General features: G+C 38.4%; 1 protein-coding gene across 5 annotated transcripts in view; it reads right to left on the bottom strand.

Annotated features, from left to right (window-relative positions):
• slc2a9l2 (solute carrier family 2 member 9, like 2) overlaps positions 1 to 19653 on the bottom strand; it is a 90475-nt gene that overhangs the window by 18497 nt on the left and 52325 nt on the right. For all 5 annotated transcript variants that reach the window (XM_003442766.5, XM_025907411.1, XM_025907412.1 and 2 more), the window contains 2 exons: positions 16686 to 16787; positions 16296 to 16371 (listed from right to left, as the gene is read on the bottom strand). In XM_003442766.5, coding sequence (XP_003442814.1) covers positions 16296 to 16371; positions 16686 to 16787 — 178 coding nt within the window. The remainder of the gene's footprint in view (positions 1 to 16295; positions 16372 to 16685; positions 16788 to 19653) is intronic.

Here is a 19653-nt window from a genome sequence, read left to right as displayed (position 1 = left end):
GGAAAAAGATGCTTTTTAACAAATGTGACCAGCTGATTAAAAGTGATTGCATGTATTCATGCAAGAACAGAGCTGACCTACCTACCTACCTACCACAGGGATAAAGGACCGGCTCTGTGTGAGCACATTACAGCCTCCGATTCTTGAACAAACCAAAACAAACAGCAGCAGCAGGTAGTAGATAAGATAATCAGCTTCACATCTGGGGCGTTATTTGAAAAATTCACTTACTGTGATTTTTTTTTAATCTTTATAATGCTAACACAGAAAACCAGTTATTTATAAAGCCTTACTCTGATTGAAAAATGATCTTTTCCTCTTCCCAAAGTCTAAACTTGACACCAAGCAGTTTTAATGCCGATTAATTAGGGGTATAACAGTCTGAGATGCATACCAGTCACAGTTCTGTCTTTCTGTCTCACCTTGTTTTCTGCAGCAATGAAAAACTCCCAGCTTTGGCTTTGTGTATCACAGCCTAATGTTACAGTAGCAGAAAGAAGACAGTGAGCAGCTGTGCATGAATATGAATTCACTAATTCACATAACTAATTCGCATTTCACATTCGAAGCCTTAGTTTTAAAGTTTGCAAACACGAATCACATTTACTGACAAATTTCAGACATATTAGGCATTTTCTTTCAAAACCTTTCTTTGCCTGTCCCTCATTCATCCCTAGAATTGCAACTCTGATATAAATGTAACACAAAACTAATCACAGTAACAGGACAGCACCACACAGGACAGAACAAATGTGCAGACACACAATGCAGAGAGAATGTGTACATATGTATAAGTTGTATAAGAGGCTAGGGTTCGGTGTGTATACAACTATTAAAAAAATGGATGAAAAGCAAAGTGATATTTAGAGCAATTTAAGCTTAAAAATCTATATTTTCCCAATAATATTTTTCCATTATTTGTGTATATGTTGGAAATGCCTTACAGTTTAACTTCAGTTAATTAAGTGGTTGAGGATTTGCCAAGGACAGCCATTTAATTGGGCTATTCGTGTTATACGGCCAGCAGCATAAGTTTGTGGAGGAGACGGCATGCTACCATCTATGTGCTAGTTTTACCTAAATGTCAAAGCTCTTTTCTCTGGAAACCATCCGTCTTTATGACCTGTGAGGATACATTTTTACTGTATGGCCTATTTATATTAAGGATTAATATCCAACAGCGTATATACATGATAAGATTGAAAAAAAAATGTATGGGGGGGGGACTCCTGCTTAAGGGAATTGCATTTATCAAAGTCATACTGGCAAATGTTTTCTGCAATAAAACATAAAATTGTTTGGATTACAACACGTTCACACTGTATGAGGGACTCGCAGCTGGTGGGCAATGCATGCATAAATAATAATAATTAATAGATCATTTGTGACAGAAAACAAAAGGTTTAATTTAAAAAAAAACATGAATTAAATCAGGCCTGAATGATATAACATCACAGAGCAGATCAGACCAAAGAAATGGGTTGGATTTGTGACAGGAACTGTTGCACTGTCCTTCTGTTTCAGCTTGACCTGCTGCGATGTCAGTGGACTGGTTACGCACTACTAGTGCCAGACCCTTGATCTGTTGTGCCTCGGGCAGACAGAGCTGCAGAATAAAACAAATACAAGAAGGCCTCACCAGAGGCCAGTGGGTTGTTTTTTTTCTCTCACCCACAATTAGCTGTGACAGATCTTTTTGTTTTAAATTAACTTAAATATTTATCAATCAGTGTTTTATACCAATGCTGGAGTTTTTCATTTTTCATACATATAGTTTTGTTTCATTTACCAAAGCATAATCAACATTATTGTTTATGAAATGGTCACAGTTGGTTTTAAATCATGCACAGGTCTCAGAGACACTGCTCTTCCTGGAATAATCTTGGTTATGTGCGTAGTCACCCCTAATGGCACATTCTGAACTAAGAAAAATCCTGTTTGACCTTGTCATAACTCATGTGGCTTACTCGACTGCTCTCAGTTTGTTGTATCTATGTTTCTAATATTATCTAACAACAGCTCACACACTAATTACATAATGGGATAATACTGTCACAGTAGCAGAATGGTGCCCAGCAAGGGCACAGCAAGGCACGCAGCAAGGGTGTCAAACTTTCAGTATATTCAGAAACCTCCAAGTATTTAATGGATTTAGAAGTAAAAGATACTCATGCTCTGAAAATCATCATTAATGCCAGTAGACGCGTTTAGAGTTAGACTGTTGAAGTACCAGTTTTTAACATTTCCACTTAATATTTAAACACATCACTGGGGAGTTTGAAAAGTGCAGCACCACTACTTAAATTGATGTACTGCTGAGCAGTTCTGAGTTGTTCTGAGGACTAAAGTAAAGTGAAGTCTGGTATTCATTTGCTAATTGTGACTTTATAAAATCTTGGCTAAAACATTTTAATGCTTGGGAGTTTATTAAAGGTTATAGCAGAGCATTTATGGAGACCATCTGCGGGGATAACATTTTTTTAAAAAGCAACTACAGGGAAAGATTATTTTTCTCGCTGATATGACAAGAAATGTAGAAGTCGTCTAAAATGTTACATGACTGAGAAAAAACTGTCAAAACTCACAAAATTACTAGGATGTTTCTGCTTTTCTTTGCGCTCCACAGAAACGCACATATCTATTACCGACTCAGCTTCAAATAATCAGATGAGACTTATAAAGTAAGGCTGTCATGGACCTCAACACATCACTGCAGTTTTGTCAAGCTATTTGCAGGAATGTGACCACAAACAATGCAACACTAATGTGTCAACTGTTTTGGACAATAAGCCCCCAGTCAACCGGGCTTAGAAACATCCACAATCATCTGGCAAAAGTTCGAGTTACATGGGCCTACAGACTGGTCATTACAATCACCTCATATTCTTTCACCCTCTGGTTGATGAATTGAGACCAAATTTGTTGCATTTGTTGTAGTTTCAGGGTGGGCTTTTTCCCAACAGCCATTTTGACATGAAACTGTAGGTAAACACAGGAGGTAGTAAACATTACTTAATCCTCTGTAGCTAGATAGAAAATAATCTTTGACTTAAAAAAGACCTACACATTAAGAAGACCTCAGATTAATGGGATTAAAGAGTTTAAGGTGGTAAATATATTGCACATTCTATGTGCTAATCATCAGTAGCATAGCATTATCATATTCATCATGTTGGGATGCAGGCAACAGCTTTTTACTCAAAACACTGCTGTGCTTGCTAACACACAGCACAGTGTGACTGGCATGTATTTTGTGTGTCATCCAGAAAACATCTTTTAATCATCTCTTACATTCACTATCCATCTTGGCTCATTCATTAATTTTGGGCAGTTTTAAAACTGATGATTGTACTCCATTATGCACAATAAAAAGTCATTATAAATATGAGATAATTACTTTGGATTAGTCTCGTAAAGTAATTTCCATTCAGGCATATTTCATGACACCATTAAGAGCGTGGTTTGGAGTCAGTATGTGTGCTCTGGGCATCTGTGACATCTTTCTTTTATCTAACACAAAAGAGTAGCAAGTAAAATGTCACTAAAATAACTCTTCAAAATGTGGAGGCTGCTTCAGCTATTCAGTGAAGATCAAAGGATATTTTTAACTCAGTGTATTCTGGCGAAAAGAAAAAAAACCTGGCCGAGCATCAGCATTTGACTAACTCCACAGCTGTTGTATTACCCAGTTCGCTGTGTTTACTCTAAGGCTTTTCTGACACTAAAAGAGAAAGATGTCTGTGAGAGTGAACTGTGGGGAGTTAAGCTCATATTCTGCCCACAGCAGGAAAAAAAAAAAAAAAAAACAGCTGAGGAATTTCCAGGTCAATTGCTCTCTCAGCTTGAATAAATTGTAGATGAGTCCAGAGGAGAGAGGCGAGGCCATTTTTGCCCAGGAGCAAGCAGAGTCATGGCACAAACTGGTGGCCCTGACTAGAAACATGCTAACTGGTGAGGTGATGCTTAATCTTTGGGCAGAAACAAGAGGCTTAAAAACATCCATTATACCACTGTTAACTTTGGAGTGAAGGGGAAAAGTCAGGATTGCAATTATTATAAGACCAGAGTTTCTGGGGGATGTCAGAAGGAGACTGTTTGCAGGACACACAATGCTGAGTACACACAGAGCTCGCATTGACAAAGGAATTCATGTGCCATCTCAAAGGATTTCTCCACTGATCCATGACACCATTCATGTTTCCAACAATAGGAAAACCTCTTCCAGCTGGTAATGCAGAGACAGTTATGAATCCAGAAGCGAAGGCATTTCGAGTGTTCTCTTCTACACATTCAGGACCCAAAAGACAGCAGAGGACGAGCTCCTGGCAGAAGATCAATACCACATCTGTGTGAACAAAACATTGTTTCCTGCTTTTCAGAAACCGGGGACTGTATCCATGGGTGGAATATTACACACTGCAAACGATCCTCACAGGAGACATCAGCCTTGGGATGCAAAGAAATATTTCTGAAGCTAAGAAAGAAATTACAACAATCAGGGCTCTGTGCCTCCAGAGGCCCCAACTACAGAGGGCTGCAAACTACAACAACTTATGATCATGATTTATATTTTTATGCTAAATGCAACTGTGATAATGTGCTTTCAAGTAGAGGGTTGATTTAAGTGTTCATTCATGAGGCTAAATGACAAATTATTCAAACGACATACTGTACAGCAAGACTGGGATATAAAAAAAAGAAGTAGAAACTCTGCCTCTGTGTACTGAGAAGAAACAATAAATGACAAGAGATGATAAACACAAAAATGACAGATGCACCCACACGCATATAATTTCACATGCAGAGACCATTTGCCTCACAGACTCATAAATCCATAAGCCTTTACTTCTTCCTTCATTTCTTTTGCTCTTCTAATCATTTTTTTCTCCGCCTGCCACGCATCATTAAGTTTCCCCTTGGTGTGGGTTCACTCCACAGAGACGCTGCTCTTATCACTTCGCTTTCTGTGTGTTTTTGCTCGTGGCTCCTAAAGAGAAAGCGCATGCCACTCTTGTCAGGAAGCGTTCCCATCTTATCCCTGGTGTCTCTCGTTACTTGCCACCTCTCACAACAGCAAGTCTGGTGGCCCACCATGTTTATGTCCAGATTCTCAGGTGAAAGGTGATTCATCTTGTTCAGTGGATTTCAGTCTCCTCTGTCGTGGCCTGTCTGTAGCACTTTGCAACCATCTATTTGTCTTTCCCTCGCTTATATCGACTTTCTAGTATAAGTGAGTGAAGACGCCGCTCAGGCCAAATGGACGATTGACTGCAAAAATCCATAGCTTTCCAAAAAGAAACTGTGAATATAGAATATAGAACTGCTTTGACCTAAAAGTGTCGCGTATGATGGAGTTATCCTACTTTAATAATTTTCTGGGGGTTGCAAAACAAAATTGTACTAAAATAATAATACAAGTCAGGCTCAGACCACAACTGCCTTTTATTTATTCAAATAGCTTTTAGCTGAATTCCAATGCAATTGAAAATCTTTACGACTGTGATTTAATTTACACTCCACCAAAGCTCCAGTGATATAAATAATAACAGTACTTCACCACCCACACACCACCATGATTGCAAAGGGAACTACACATAGAGAATCCTTAATGTTGTAGCCAAATTGAGTGTCCTTCACTCTCAAAGTAGCAGTACTACTCTATTACTAGCTGTACTCACACAAGCCCTGCTCTGAAGAAGAGTGCTGCTGGGCTGTGGCTGTGGCACCACATCCTGCACTGGGTCGCTGCTTCTGTCAAATTAGATACTCTTTGTTTTTGAAAAAGAAAACAAAAGAGATCACCGTGGTTCAGATTGGTGTATCGAATCTGGCAGAGCCAGCGGGGGCAGTTGTGCTGGCTTTGAAAGGTGCAGGTATGTCCTAGGTTTGGTTTTTGGCTAAGAGGAACTCTGATTCTTAGCTCCTGTTCACATTAAAGCAGCTGAAAGCAGTATATATTTCACTTCACTTCACTAATAGAATAAGGTGTCACTCTTGGTCGTACAACCCTTATATGTGTTCAGTAATTTTGCACAAATATTTCACTTAAGTTGTCTGCCAGTGAAAAATGTGCACAGAGCCATTTTTATGTAAATACATAATTTACACTTGGACAATAAGGGGTCTAGTGTAATATGACAGGGAACAACAATTATTTTCCTTTTATCGCTGAACAATGTGCATCTATAGCGACTGCTTCATTGCTTTTCCATAATCGCCTCCAGGCAGATTTGCGCTGTAGTGCACAAAAGAATGTCATTTGCATTTTATCCCACAAAGAAAACTCCTACAACACGTGGGTTTGTTTACTTGCTCCTGCAGTGAATGAATACTTCCATTCTGACCAACAGATAAAATATCAAAGGAGCAACATGATATAATTAATCAATATTAATATGTTAATGCTGAAAGAAATCACTGTGTGCCATCAACGTGATCAGCTGATTTGGGGAACAAAAGGATTCAAGGACTCTCCACTGGATTATGTTTGTGCAAAGTGAGCACAATATGCTACAATCTAATTAAAAACATAAGTTTTCTTCAGCCACCTACCTATAATGAATGTTCTCAAACTCTCACGGGCCAGTGCTACCACTCAGCCTTCTAGTAGGTGTACATTTGGTTTAAATTAGAAAATCCTAGATGATTTTCAGAAAAGTTGACCTCTGACTTTGAGGTCGAGGTCACTGGGATTCTCACTCTTCCAAGATTTTTAGTAGATGCATCTATAGTATTCATTTGCAAAATTGTTACTGCCTTCTTCTCAAGCTATTGTATTCACAAACCTGTCTGGCCTGGCAGGGGGACAGCTATAGGTCTTCAACCGTTTATGGATGAGAGGTAAAATGATTATATCACTATTGCTTCCGATTAGCGTCATTAAAATACATTCAAATAGTAAGCGGATGATCACTGGTCAGGAGCAGGACAAGATCACAGTTACATGTAACCAACAAGCAAAGTAACACATTGCTAGAAAGAAAAACTTGTCAAAGTTGTAAAATGCTTGTTTGCAGCAGCTCACAGCCATGACTGGGAGGAGCTTTTTAAAACTTTCTCCTTACTGAATATTTTAGTTATTCCAGTGTTCAATTACAATGCTTCCCTATGAAAAGGCTAAAAAAAAAAAAGCAGCACCATCCCTAATCAAGAGTAAAATAAATGAGTTCTTCTTCTGAAGATAACTAAGCTCAAAGAATAGCCACAAGCTTATTTTTAATTCTGTTTAACTGACTCTGCCCACCACACAGTCCGTTTTTTTAAAGCGCTTTGTTAGCGTCTTCTTCTCTAGAGATCAATTCTGCCATTTCCTCAAAGTGACAAGTTTATAGTGGCAACACTTTCTGTGAGTTCAGCCTACATTGATCCCTTGCCCTTGTGCTCTATTGTTGAGGATTAGAAGAACTTTTATTTGTTAGATCACAAACTTCATCTCCAGGCTGTTCACTAAAGGGAAGTCATCAGGGAACTGAGACAGGGAGAAATAAAGAGGATGAGAGATGAGTTTGTACCATACACAAAGCGCTTAGTTTGACAATATGGGTTTGTTTTGTTTTTTTACATGCTCGTCTCTCAGTGGTATGTCAATAGTGCAATATGAAAGAAAAGCTGCAAAGTTACACAACAAACCGACCAAAATAACAATGCACACATTTAGGTGCAAACGGTGACAGCTTGACTGTGAAATACTTATTTTTATCCTCGGCGGCAGAATAATCCCCGCTTTACATGAGGAGTGACTCACCAGCATAAACTGATTTAATTGTTCAGCTGTGAAATGAGCACGTGCTGAAAATATTGATTTCAAGAACTTCTTCCAAATTAGATTTGAAACTGTTTACAGAGCAGGAGAAACCTCTGTCTGCAGGCTGGGTTTGCAGGGGGGCTCGGTTTGAACCCGACAGATTCAAATTCCACGTTCACCCTGTGCCTGTATGGATTCTCTTCAGATACTCCACAGACATGGTTATTACATTAATAGGTGAGCCTAAATTGGTTGTACTGTAGGTGTGAATGTGAGTACATCTGTCTGTTTCAGCCTTGCGATAGATTGGGGACCTGTCCAATATGCACCCCACATCTCATCTAATGACAGCTGGAACCGCCTCCAGCCCTACCCTGCAATCTTGATTTGGATAAGCAGTTAAGAAAATGGATGAGTTTCTGTCGCATTAAAATAATTTGGTACTAAACTTTCAATAATTTCTGTCAGACGTTAGGGCTGACTCCAAACAGGCGGCAGATTTATTTCACAGTAAGCAGGAAGACAGCTATTTTGGCCAATGCATCCAAACTTTGGATGTTGCCTTCAAGGTACTGCACTGACGAATCAAAATGCACAGAGGCTCCACTAGCTGATTGATTTTTGCTACAGCTGTGCAAATTATCTCCTTAAAGAAAAAAAATGCAAAAAAAATCATATGAGATACGACAACTCTACAGTGTAGATTTAAATTAAAGCCAAGTAATTCATGCTGTGGAGCAACACTTCACATGCAACTGAGTCAGTGCTATCACAAAGAGCTGCAGGCCCATGAAGCAGGCATCGCTGCAGTGAAAATTCAGCAGGATGCAAGCTGAGGATATTCCTCCCTCGATTGAGCAACCCACGACAAAACGACAAAAAATTGTCAGAATCAATTAAGCTTTATATGTATATATGTTTATATGTACATACATGTAAATGTTATGTCTGTTTAAATGCTTTCCCGTGATTATTTTCATGTTGGCTCAAAATAAAATATTACCCTCTGCTGTTCCTACAACTTCTGCATGCGTGTCCATTTCACATTTTGGACAGACAAAGCCTGAAATGGACACAGTGGACCGGCGTGTCTATTTCAGGCTTTGTCGTGACATTGGGTTGGAATGAGATATCTGCTATACTGTTTAATACTACAAATCCAGTAGAGCTCATTTAAAAGTAATTACTTAAAAGTAATAATTAATTTTAGAAGGTATTGTGAAAATAAAGTATTGGCCTAGACCAGGGGTGGGCAACTCCAGGCCTCGAGGGCCGGTGTCCCACAGGTTTTAGATATCACCCTGAGTCAACACACCTGAATCACATGATTAGTTCATTACCAGCCTCTGGAAAACTTCAGGACATGCTGAGGAGGTCATTTAGCCATTTAAATCAGCTGTGTTGGTTCAAGGACACATCTAAAACCTGCAGGACACCGGCCCTCGAGGCCTGGAGTTGCCTACCCCTGGCATAGACCCACAAAGAACTGATCATTAATGAGTTGGATCCAACCCAAGATTCACAGGTTATTTATTATTTGGATTTACAATTCGGCACTACCACTGAAATCATATCCCTTTAGATTCATGACGTATAGCATAAGTACCCACATATATGAAAAATAATGAAGAATATGTCACAGCCGCTGAAAGAAACACCAGTGCCGTGGGAGAAAAGAGAATATTCCAAACTAACAAACACTTCACTACACTTTGGGGTTGCATTTATCTCTGCTGTCCCACAGGAAACACTGACAACAGCATTAAAGCTATTTACTTTTTGGCAAGATAAAAGGAATTGCAATCCCAGGACTCTATAAAATAAAGATATATTTTAGGAAGATACTATTTATTGACTTGCTTCTGCTTCAAAATGACAGCTCTCAACTTGTTCTCCATGCAGAGTGTAGGAATGGAAGGAGTGATGTGATGCGGCGTAACGGGAAGTTTGTTATAGACTATGCAGTATTATTCATTTACAAAAATAGGAGGCACAGTTAAATGGGTTTAGAAACAGCTCAGCAGTGGGTTCTGACACGGGGTCAACACTCAACATGGGCGACAAAAAGAGAATCAACAATTTCCAGTTGAGGTGAGAGTGTCAGCCTGCTAGAAGAAATTTAAAAAAGGAGTGTTGTGGAGCTATACTGCAGTACGCGAATGCTTCTATTTCAGTACCCTAGCACTTCAATGTATAATCGCTGTATAGTTTGTGCAGCTGTCACCATAGGGACAGCTACAAAAAATCATTAGCTTCATGAACCTATACAGTGATTCAATATACAGCCTGCAGCTATGAAAAGACCCAGTAAATCTTGACTAGACATATCTGCATCAAGGATGCTCCACAACAGCTCCAGTGTACACCACAAGAATGCATTTGCTCAACAGACAGCAGTTTCACCTGTCAATCATCTGAACATCTGTCTACGTGTGAAAAATCTGCATAATATTTTTTCTTCATGAAGCTTCGACAGCTGTCTGTCCCTATTAGAAGTAATACGTGCCGTACATGTCAAAAACAGCACATTCAGTAGTTTGTACCAAACAAGGTGTGAGGACATATGTGTTTGCTGTAATGAGCAGGTGTTGGAGGACTTTGTAAAATCTGTTACTTAGTTTCAGTTCAGGCTGAATCTGCACATTTTGTTGTTGTCCTGTCCTCTTTTTTTTCCTGAAAATAAACAGAAGCCGAAGTCACAACGTTACAGTTATTGTTGATAAAAAGAAGCCAGAATCAAATATTTAACTATCACCTGTATTGTTCAGGTATTATTATAAAGTTTGAGGACAAAATGCCAAATTCATAGAGCAACACAATCACAATAAAAAGAAAGTAGGCCTTCTTACAGATCTAAGGTTTTATGTATCGAGACAACATAAAAACAACAAGACTTTTGAGTCATGGAACAGGATAAACCTGAATGAATTGAAACAACACTGTAAAGAACAGTTGACCAATGAGAGACGGATGAAATTCATACAGAAAATGATTACTTCAGCTTATTGCTGCTAAAGGTGGTTCTACAGTAACAATCATGTGGTATATTTGTATTTTCACACACTCTGCATTGTGGCTTAGTTTTTATTAGACACTTAATGAAACAGTGTAATACGTGTCTCGTGTTGCTGTTCGTGTGAGTTTGTCACTGAATAATTTTAAGTTTGGTAAGGACAAGATAATTGTGTATTATATACTGACACATAACAAATTGAAGACTGAGCCATGGCTGAACGACATCACTCAGGCTGCTCGAAGAGAATGCAGAAAAGCAGAACGCAAATGGGAAAAAGACAAGCTACAAGTGTCTTATGATATCTTAAGAGATAGCTGGCATAAATATCAGAAAATTGTCAAGAACCAGAAATCCGCCTATTTTGCAGGTGTTATTAATGACAACTGCCATAAGCCCCGTGTTTTATTTAGTATTTTAAGCTCTGTTCTTAACCCTCCCCAATCCAACTGTACAGAAGCTTCTGCTGAAACTTGTGAAGCTTTTTTAAATTTCTTTGTGGAGAAGATTTTATCTATTAGAGCACATATTTTACCCCCTTCTTATGACCCTTCTGTTATTTTTACGCCTTTAGCAATTTTTAGCCATTTTGAACCTGTGTCTCTATTTAAACTGGGTAAAATTGTCACCCAAATCAAGTCTGGCTCTCCCAGTGATGTTCTTCCCCCTCGCTTTTTTAAAGAAGTTTGGGGCACTATTGGACCTTATATTCAAAGGCTTATAAACAGCAGCCTGACTTTAGGCCATGTACCTGTAATTTTTAAACAGGCAGTGGTCCAGCCTCTGCTGAAACCCCCTGGCTTGGATGCCTCTTTGTTGAGTAATTTCAGACCTATTTCAAAGCTTCCTTTTGTTTCTAAAATTTTAGAAAAAGAAGTGTGCTCACAGCTGCAGACTTTTTTAGAGAGTCAAAACATTTTTGAGGTATTTCAATCTGGTTTTAAAGCACTTCACAGCACAGAGACTGCACTTTTGAGAGTTTTTAATGATATCTTACTAACTGCTGACTCTGGGAAGTCTGTCTTACTTGTGCTTTTGGATCTCACAGCAGCTTTTGATACAGTAGATCACAATATTTTGATTTATCGTCTAGAACATCATGTTGGAATTAGAGGCACTGCCTTGGAGTGGTTTAAGTCATACCTCTCTGATAGAAGTTTTTCTGTCTCACTTGGTAAATTTCATTCATCTTCCGCCCCCCTCCCATGTGGTGTACCTCAAGGATCCATCCTTGGGCCCCTTCTTTTTAGTATTTATTTACTTCCCCTTGGCCATATTATTAAAAAACATAAAGTCTCATTTCATTTTTATGCAGATGATTGTCAAATTTATCTACCGCTGAAACACAATGACCTTAACCCCCTCAGGCCTATTTTAGAATGTCTTAAGGATATCAGAGCATGGCTGGCTCTGAATTTTTTAAACTTTAATGAAAAGAAGACTGAAGTCATTATATTTGGGCCGAATGGACCTGGTGTCCCTCCATCTGACTTGGGTCCTCTTACATCGTGTGTCAAATCAATTGTCACCAACCTTGGAGTAAAATTTGACACAGCTCTTAAAATGGACAAACAAGTAAATACAGTGGTGAGAAAAAGCTTTTTTCAGTTGAGGCAGCTCTCTAAAGTAAAACCTTTTATTTCTTTTTGTGACTTGGAGAGAGTTTTGCACGCATTTGTGACCACTCGCCTTGATTATTGTAATGGACTTTATATTGGTATTGATCAGGCTTCACTATCACGCTTGCAAATGGTCCAGAATGCTGCTGCTCGCCTGCTGACAGGGACACGCAAACATGAGCACATTACCCCTGTTCTTGCCTCCTTACACTGGTTGCCTGTCCATTTTAGAATTCATTTTAAAATTTTATTGCTTGCTTTTAAAGTCTTAAATGGCCTGGCTCCTTCTGACCTGTCAGACCTTTTACACCAATACACTCCACAAAGGTCTCTCAGATCATCTGACCAGTCACTCCTTGCTGTCCCCATGTCGAGACTGAAACACCGGGGGGACCGAGCTTTCGCTGTTGTGGCCCCCAAACTATGGAACAAACTGCCCCTCCATATTAGGTTGGCCCCAACACTTGAAATGTTTAAATCACTTTTAAAAACACACTTTTTTTCAAAGGCTTTTTAGGAGTATTATCAGAGTCAGTTTGTAGTCAGTTTTTAGTCAGCTGTTGGTCATTCTTAATCTTTTTACTTTGTTAATCTTATTCATTGTATATCTTATTGTTTATTTTACTCATGTTTTAATATTTAATATATACACTGATTTATTTTTATCTTCTTTTTCAATTATATATTTATTTTGTTTATTGATTTCATTGTATGCGTAATGTATGGTTTTTAACTGCTATCTCTGTTTTATTATTGGAAAGCACTTTGGTCAACTTTGTTGTTTTTAAAAGTGCTATATAAATAAAGTTGGATTGGATTGGATATCATTTTATTATCTCTGTATGTCTTAATTTTGCTGCCATATACAGTAATTACAGCTAATTAATTTTTATAAGTTACCCTAAAGAAACATTTTAAATGCTGTAAAATGAAGAATGCTGTCACACAGAGCAGTGGTAATAATTTGATGCGAGCTAATCGAAGCTTCGTCCTTTCCTTTCTTTAATTGATGACCTCCTGTTACATCGATTTTATTGGATGCCAGTAATTTACTGCAGTGGTGCCATATGGATACATGCTTGGCCAGATTTCATGTGAGTTTAGCATTAATAAACAACTGGTTATAATTAAAAATGTTACTTACATTATAACTTATAAATGTAATTAACATTTTCACTTGACTGCAATTTAACACTTTGCTCTTTTTCCATCTTCCAGTCTATCTTTTTCTATTTGACAGCACTAATATCCAGTTGAGAGAATATGCTTTAGTTCCATAAGCAACCACACTATGAAAACATTATATTATTACAGAGCATTAACTAAACCAGCGCTGAGCTATTGTTTTAGATACGTCACTATTTTAAACGATAAAACATACCAATATTCAATTGACAAAATAATATAATTATTTATGTGGTGGACTGTAAAAACCAAAGTGTTAGGATGCCTGGGTCGTTGACCCAGAGGTTTGAGTTTATTATATTATTTATCATTTCTAGTCTTTGGTTTCTTGGTCTGTGTTCTGTCTTATGGTTTACGTCTCGGTTCCCTCTGTTGCAGTGCCTGCGTGTGAGTCTGTGTCTTTAGTTCAGTCTGTGTTGTTTCCTGTTTTATTTTGAAGGTCCATGTCTTATGTTAATGTATCTGGTTTTGCTACCCCTGTTTGGTTAGGCCTTATTTGCCCCAGCTGTGTTTCCCTCCTGTTACTCATTCCCTGATTGCTCCCTCTGTGTATTTAAGCCCTGTGTTTCTCTGTGTCTGTGTTTGTGTCTGAGTTTGAGTTACTTTCCGCCTCCGAGTGTCTGCACATTGGGTCCTCCTACTACCACTCCTGCGTGCACACAGCCTTCACATAACACAAAGGGTGACACAGTATTGTTTGAGTGTACTGCTACAAAACCAGTTCAGTCTATTCTGTTGCATTCTCCCATTTAACAAAACTGCTGCAGAGGGCAACTGCTAGCAGTAAATTAACCTTCCACGGATCACAGTTTTAATCTATTCTAATGTCGTCTATAAAAATCTCCATGAGTGATGGAAGTGAACTTAAAAGCCATCAAATATGTCTGCCAAATTTTGTTCTTCTAAAGGTGAGCCCTGAGACACAGTGAAGAAACTGAAACCTATGCCAAATTGGCTATTAGTCCTTGTGACAGCACTTTCTAGGACAGTGCAAACAGGGAATCCAATAAAGTCACTCCCCTGATCTCACACTGGGGAACTGTGCTGTCTGAGGCTCATTCAGCTTCCTTTAAAATATCCCATCACACCACTAAACCCTAACAAGTACTGTACAAGCGCCCCAAGTGTGTCATTCCTGCATGTTGTGAATGTTATGCTGACACTGTGAAAGCTGGATAACTGTCTGCGACAGTCATATGAAGAAGCACAGAGAGATTATTTATCTCTTTTATTGCTCTGTTTAGCAGAATCACAAAAAGGACCGGGTGAGAGAGCGATAACGACTAAACTAAACTACAGTCCAGGTGAGCTTCATACAAGATGCTACAAAAGCACAAGATACACCTACATAACAATGCAAAAAAGGACTAAATCAAATCTGTACCTGATGATTTCTTATGAGCAAAGACATTATTTTGGTTAAAGAAACAAATCTGTGAACCTGTTGCAACTGTGATAGCTGCACTGATTATATTTCAAATACCAGTTCATAGTGCTAAAATACAGAAAACTAAAAATGAAGTGAAGTGAAACACAACCAAATTTGGAAAGTTAATAGCTCATCCGGGACAATCGGATCAGAAAAAGAAAGATTTGAATAAAAGATTCATTTTTAAAAAAGGTGTAGTTTTTGTTCTCTAAGTACAACTCAAAGAAATATTTGAGAAAGATATAACAAACAATACCAAGAAAGCAGCTTTAAGAGACTGACAAGAAAGAAGGCTTTCAAGATTCAAAGATTCCAAGATTAAGGAAAAATTCATATATTTGAAGAAATAAAATTATAATTCAATGAAAAGAGAAGCTTAAAAGAGAAAATAAACAATAAACAAAAATAAACGCTACAGCTCTGCCTTTTGTCATTATCAAAAAGGAAAATCTCCCTCTGCTCTTATAGAGAAATATAATCTTTGTTTTTGAAATATCTGGGCCATGGTTTCCATGGTGAAGTGACTTAAGAGGAGGTGTGGCTGCTCATTTATCCACTGGAAGGCTCACATCACTTCTGGGGTCATCCCTCTGGTGAATCCCCACCCCCACCCTCAAGCCATTCACCAGTCATCAGTAGTGGGAAGCTTCATTTGTTTCAATAGGCTTTAAATCATCACTGTGCAGTCAAACAATCTTCCTTTCCTCAGTGATTACCTCAAAAATGCACCTTAAAAAGGCATTGAGTGACTCTAATGGTGTTGTTATGTGCGTTATGTCTGTGTCTCAGCATAAGTATGTCTTATTTTCTTCCTCTTTATTAAAGAACTTTGTCTGGTATGAAAAAAATAAAACAATAAAATGTGCTTCACTCACTGTTGTGTGCGTGTCAGGTTTTTGATTTTCTCCTACTCTGCAATTTCAGTCTCGTTCTGAAGACACTGAGACACTTTACTGGGCGAATGCTCCCTGGAGATATTATTACTGTACAAGGATGAGCATGTGTGATGACGGGAATAGCTTCACCTTGAAACTTAAACTCAAACTTGCACAAGACCTGCCGTGGACACTGCCACATTTGCAAGACGATGACATACACTGTATATTGCATGGCTCCTTTTTTAGTATGCTAATATATGACAGGAGCTTATTTTGCAGTGCCAATCATTCCAGGCCGGAGTTGGGGAAAGTCACATTGATTATACAACAGGTACAGTACTTCACTGAATTACAGACACAGATTATTGAGCTAATCTGCTTGCAGGGTGTTTACTTTGATCGAAACAGAATATATGAGTAGTTTTACCTGGTCCAGAGCAAAAGGAGGCAATCACAGCGAGTATGCAGACGTAACTGAGGTAGGGCATCCATGACACTCTATCCTGAAAGGAATCAGAGAGAGCACATGACATAATCAGTATTTTGTCATATATTACAGCTGCTGTACTGTGAGGTATTTACATTTTTTGCATTGTAAAAGTTTTGCTAGTAAGTAATTACAGTTCAAGATTTTATGATGCAAAAAAATAATTCATACTAAAAGTGCATTTTTTTTATATAAATATATGTATATTTATAGAATTTCCAAGTTTGAGATTTGCAACTGTGTTAAAATCCATGTTTTCTCAGAATACATTTTTATGTTGCCTCTTCAGATATTGTATGTTTAGTATAAAGGACAGGAAGTGTGGCTTACCTGGAAATTAAGAAAAACTGTGAGTAGGCTGAAGAACACGGCCATGGAAAAGAAACCAAATATGAGAAGGGGCTTCCTGCCAATTCGTTCTATCACCAAGCCCTGGAGAAAAGACAGCATAATAAACAACAGGGTTTTGTTTATCATTTTTGCTGCGGAGTTAATTTTATCCAATTTATAGATCTAGGATCCACATGCCAATGGTTGGCAGTTAGATTGACTGTCACCAATGAGCAAGCAGTTTCTAATTCTGCCCATTTCATCACATGCACATTAATATTTTGAACCAAAATGGTGACTGTGAAAATTCAATTTATATAGCGCCAAATCACAACAACAACCCTTTAATAACGCAAAGAAAACCCCAACAATTAGACAACCCTGCATGAGCGAGCACTTTGCAACAGTGGAAAGGAAAAATTGAATTTTAACAGGAAGAAAGTGGAAAAGTTTAATAACTAACAGCTAGAAATTACTAACAATTCACAAGTTAATGGATCGCGTTAGCTACGTCCACCATTATAAAGTTTATGGCTATTAGAACTTGTCATTCCTTGTATGATTTGTAAAAAAAATTAACTGCACTCCGCCCGTACAACCACTGAAAGCAGCCCATTCACCCATTCATTCACTTTAATTACTGACACTGAATTGCCCAATCACATCTCATAACATGACCGGCCCCTCCCCTACCTTCACTGCCTAGAAAAGCTTTAGTGTGGAAGAAGTGGTGAGAAGGTGGAGCTGGAAAGCTGAGAGAAAACTATAAAAAGGAACTACAAGCAAAATGTGTCAAATTAACGGACATGTTAGCTATCGCGGCAGCTGCACCGTGAACAGTAGTACCAGCAACAACTAATAACCAGGCCTCACAAGTGACAGGAGGCTGCAGCTGCTAGCACCAGCTGTGGAGAATAGGCAAAGTGATGAGAAGGGTGAAATTAATGTGGTAAGAAAATTAATGGAGGAACATAATTAGGAAGAGAGAGATTCAAGGATTCAGGTAAAATGACAATGAGTCACTGCTAATAGCTAAAGTGTAGCTTTTCATTGTCACATGCTGCAGTGCAACAAAGAACTAACCCGACAACAACTGTGCCAAGCAAGTTTCGATATCAATAATCAAATAAAATGAAATGAAATATGAACATTATATGTGTACGCTATATGTAGAGTGAGATATATCTTTGCTGAAACCTTTTCATTATTTAGAGACAAATTCTTTATATTGGCAGAGCTCATTGCAGCCTGTTTTTGTAACGTACTGTCCTCTGGAATTTTATTTTACTTAATCAGTGCAGGAGATAGATTAAAAACAAATAGTTAATGCTAATGGTTCTAGTGTAAAGTCTAGTAAAGCCATTAAAGGTCACTGATCATCAATTTATCAGAGGGAGGGTTATGGTCCTGGCTTAAAAAGTTGGCAGACATATCTGTAAGGGAATTTGCCAGTTGGTCAGCACAACATCTGAGCCCACGAATACGTATGGTTTAAGGTACTGCAGCTTTGCATAGGTTGACTCTCCTTATTAAGGTCCAAATCAAATGTGTCCTGAAAGACCAGAAGTCATTACAATCACAGGTCTTCCCAGAGTCTTTAAAGTGATTCTGCATTGTCTGACCTTAAGAACATTTGACTTTCCTGATAAATGAGTTCTGATTGGCTCCTACTGGTCTCATGGGTAACCATATCACTGATTTAGATGGCATCATTTTGCAAATTTGTCCTATCCCTCAAACCCTGAGTCTTAGTCCTTGCTGATATGCTGATTTACTTCACAGGTCACCCCGTGATTTGCTTCTGTGAAGCAAAGGCTTATATGCAGGAATTACCATCACAAAGGGATGGTCTGAGGTGCTGCCTACATATACAGTAACATACATACAGATGGCATCATCCATAACACTGCATGTGGCTCATCAATGATTCTGTCACAGTTGGTCTTTGACCAGGTCCTTTTAGATTATGGATGCAGCATGAGCCATGAGATCGAGGTCTATTCAAGTGCAGGCCACAGCTGCAGGCCTTCTTCCATCATAGTCTGTGTGAATTAAAGTATTCATGGCACTGCTCTTACCTCTTAAAACCAGTGGGACTTCATGACGTTGTGGAAAAAGGTCACTGTTATTTGTACAATATTTGTTCCCGTACCAAGGGGCTTCTGAGTTGAGACTGAGAGGCAAAGATAGCGGGTGTTTATGTATGGTGTAGGGGAGGTGCTGAGCTTTCTTAACAAGGAAACTGATTTTGTTTATGTTCCAAGAATACATTGGCTTTAATTTTGTTCTTTTAAGCAGTTTCCTATTAGCATATTGCAGAATATATCAGTCTTCATTTAGAAATGACTCCAAAAGCACTGCAATTCATTTAAGATGTATGTGTACATGTGTGTAGATACAGTGTCCATACCCTACTTGTCCCTGTAGGCACCAACTATTAATCTTTTAGGTACTACCCACACTGCAGAGGCACACGGATTTGCACACAGCAGCAAAACTCCAGTTCATTAAGACCTCTGAAGGTGCGAGAAGCTGAATATTTATAAGCCTTATTTTATATTTATATGACACAAAGTGACAACACACATTTGTCTATTGTAGCTTTTGTGTGCTGTACAAAGATGGTATAAAGAAAGTACCCCCCCTGATCATTTTAGGGGTTTACAGATCAGGACAACTTAAAAATCATCTAGTCCCTACCAGGTCATAAACTTCCTCAGATCAGCAACACAACAGATTTCACAATGTCATTATTTATTTAAGAATATTTAAGCCACAATGTAGAAATAATGTGTGAAAAATTAAGTGCACCCCATGACTCAGTAGCTTGTAGAACCTGTGGCAGCAATAATTTGAAGTAATCACTGCCTGCATGAATTTATCAGCGTCACATGGTTTGGTGTGAATTCTGGCTGACTCTTCTTTACAGTGTTGCTTAAATTCATTGAGGTTTGTGGGTATTTGTTTA

This window comes from Oreochromis niloticus, linkage group LG5 (genome assembly GCF_001858045.2).
Source record: "Oreochromis niloticus isolate F11D_XX linkage group LG5, O_niloticus_UMD_NMBU, whole genome shotgun sequence".
Taxonomy (NCBI): domain Eukaryota; kingdom Metazoa; phylum Chordata; class Actinopteri; order Cichliformes; family Cichlidae; genus Oreochromis; species Oreochromis niloticus.
The sequence above is the reverse complement of the archived record's forward strand: the minus strand, read 5'-3'. Positions and strand labels throughout refer to the sequence as shown.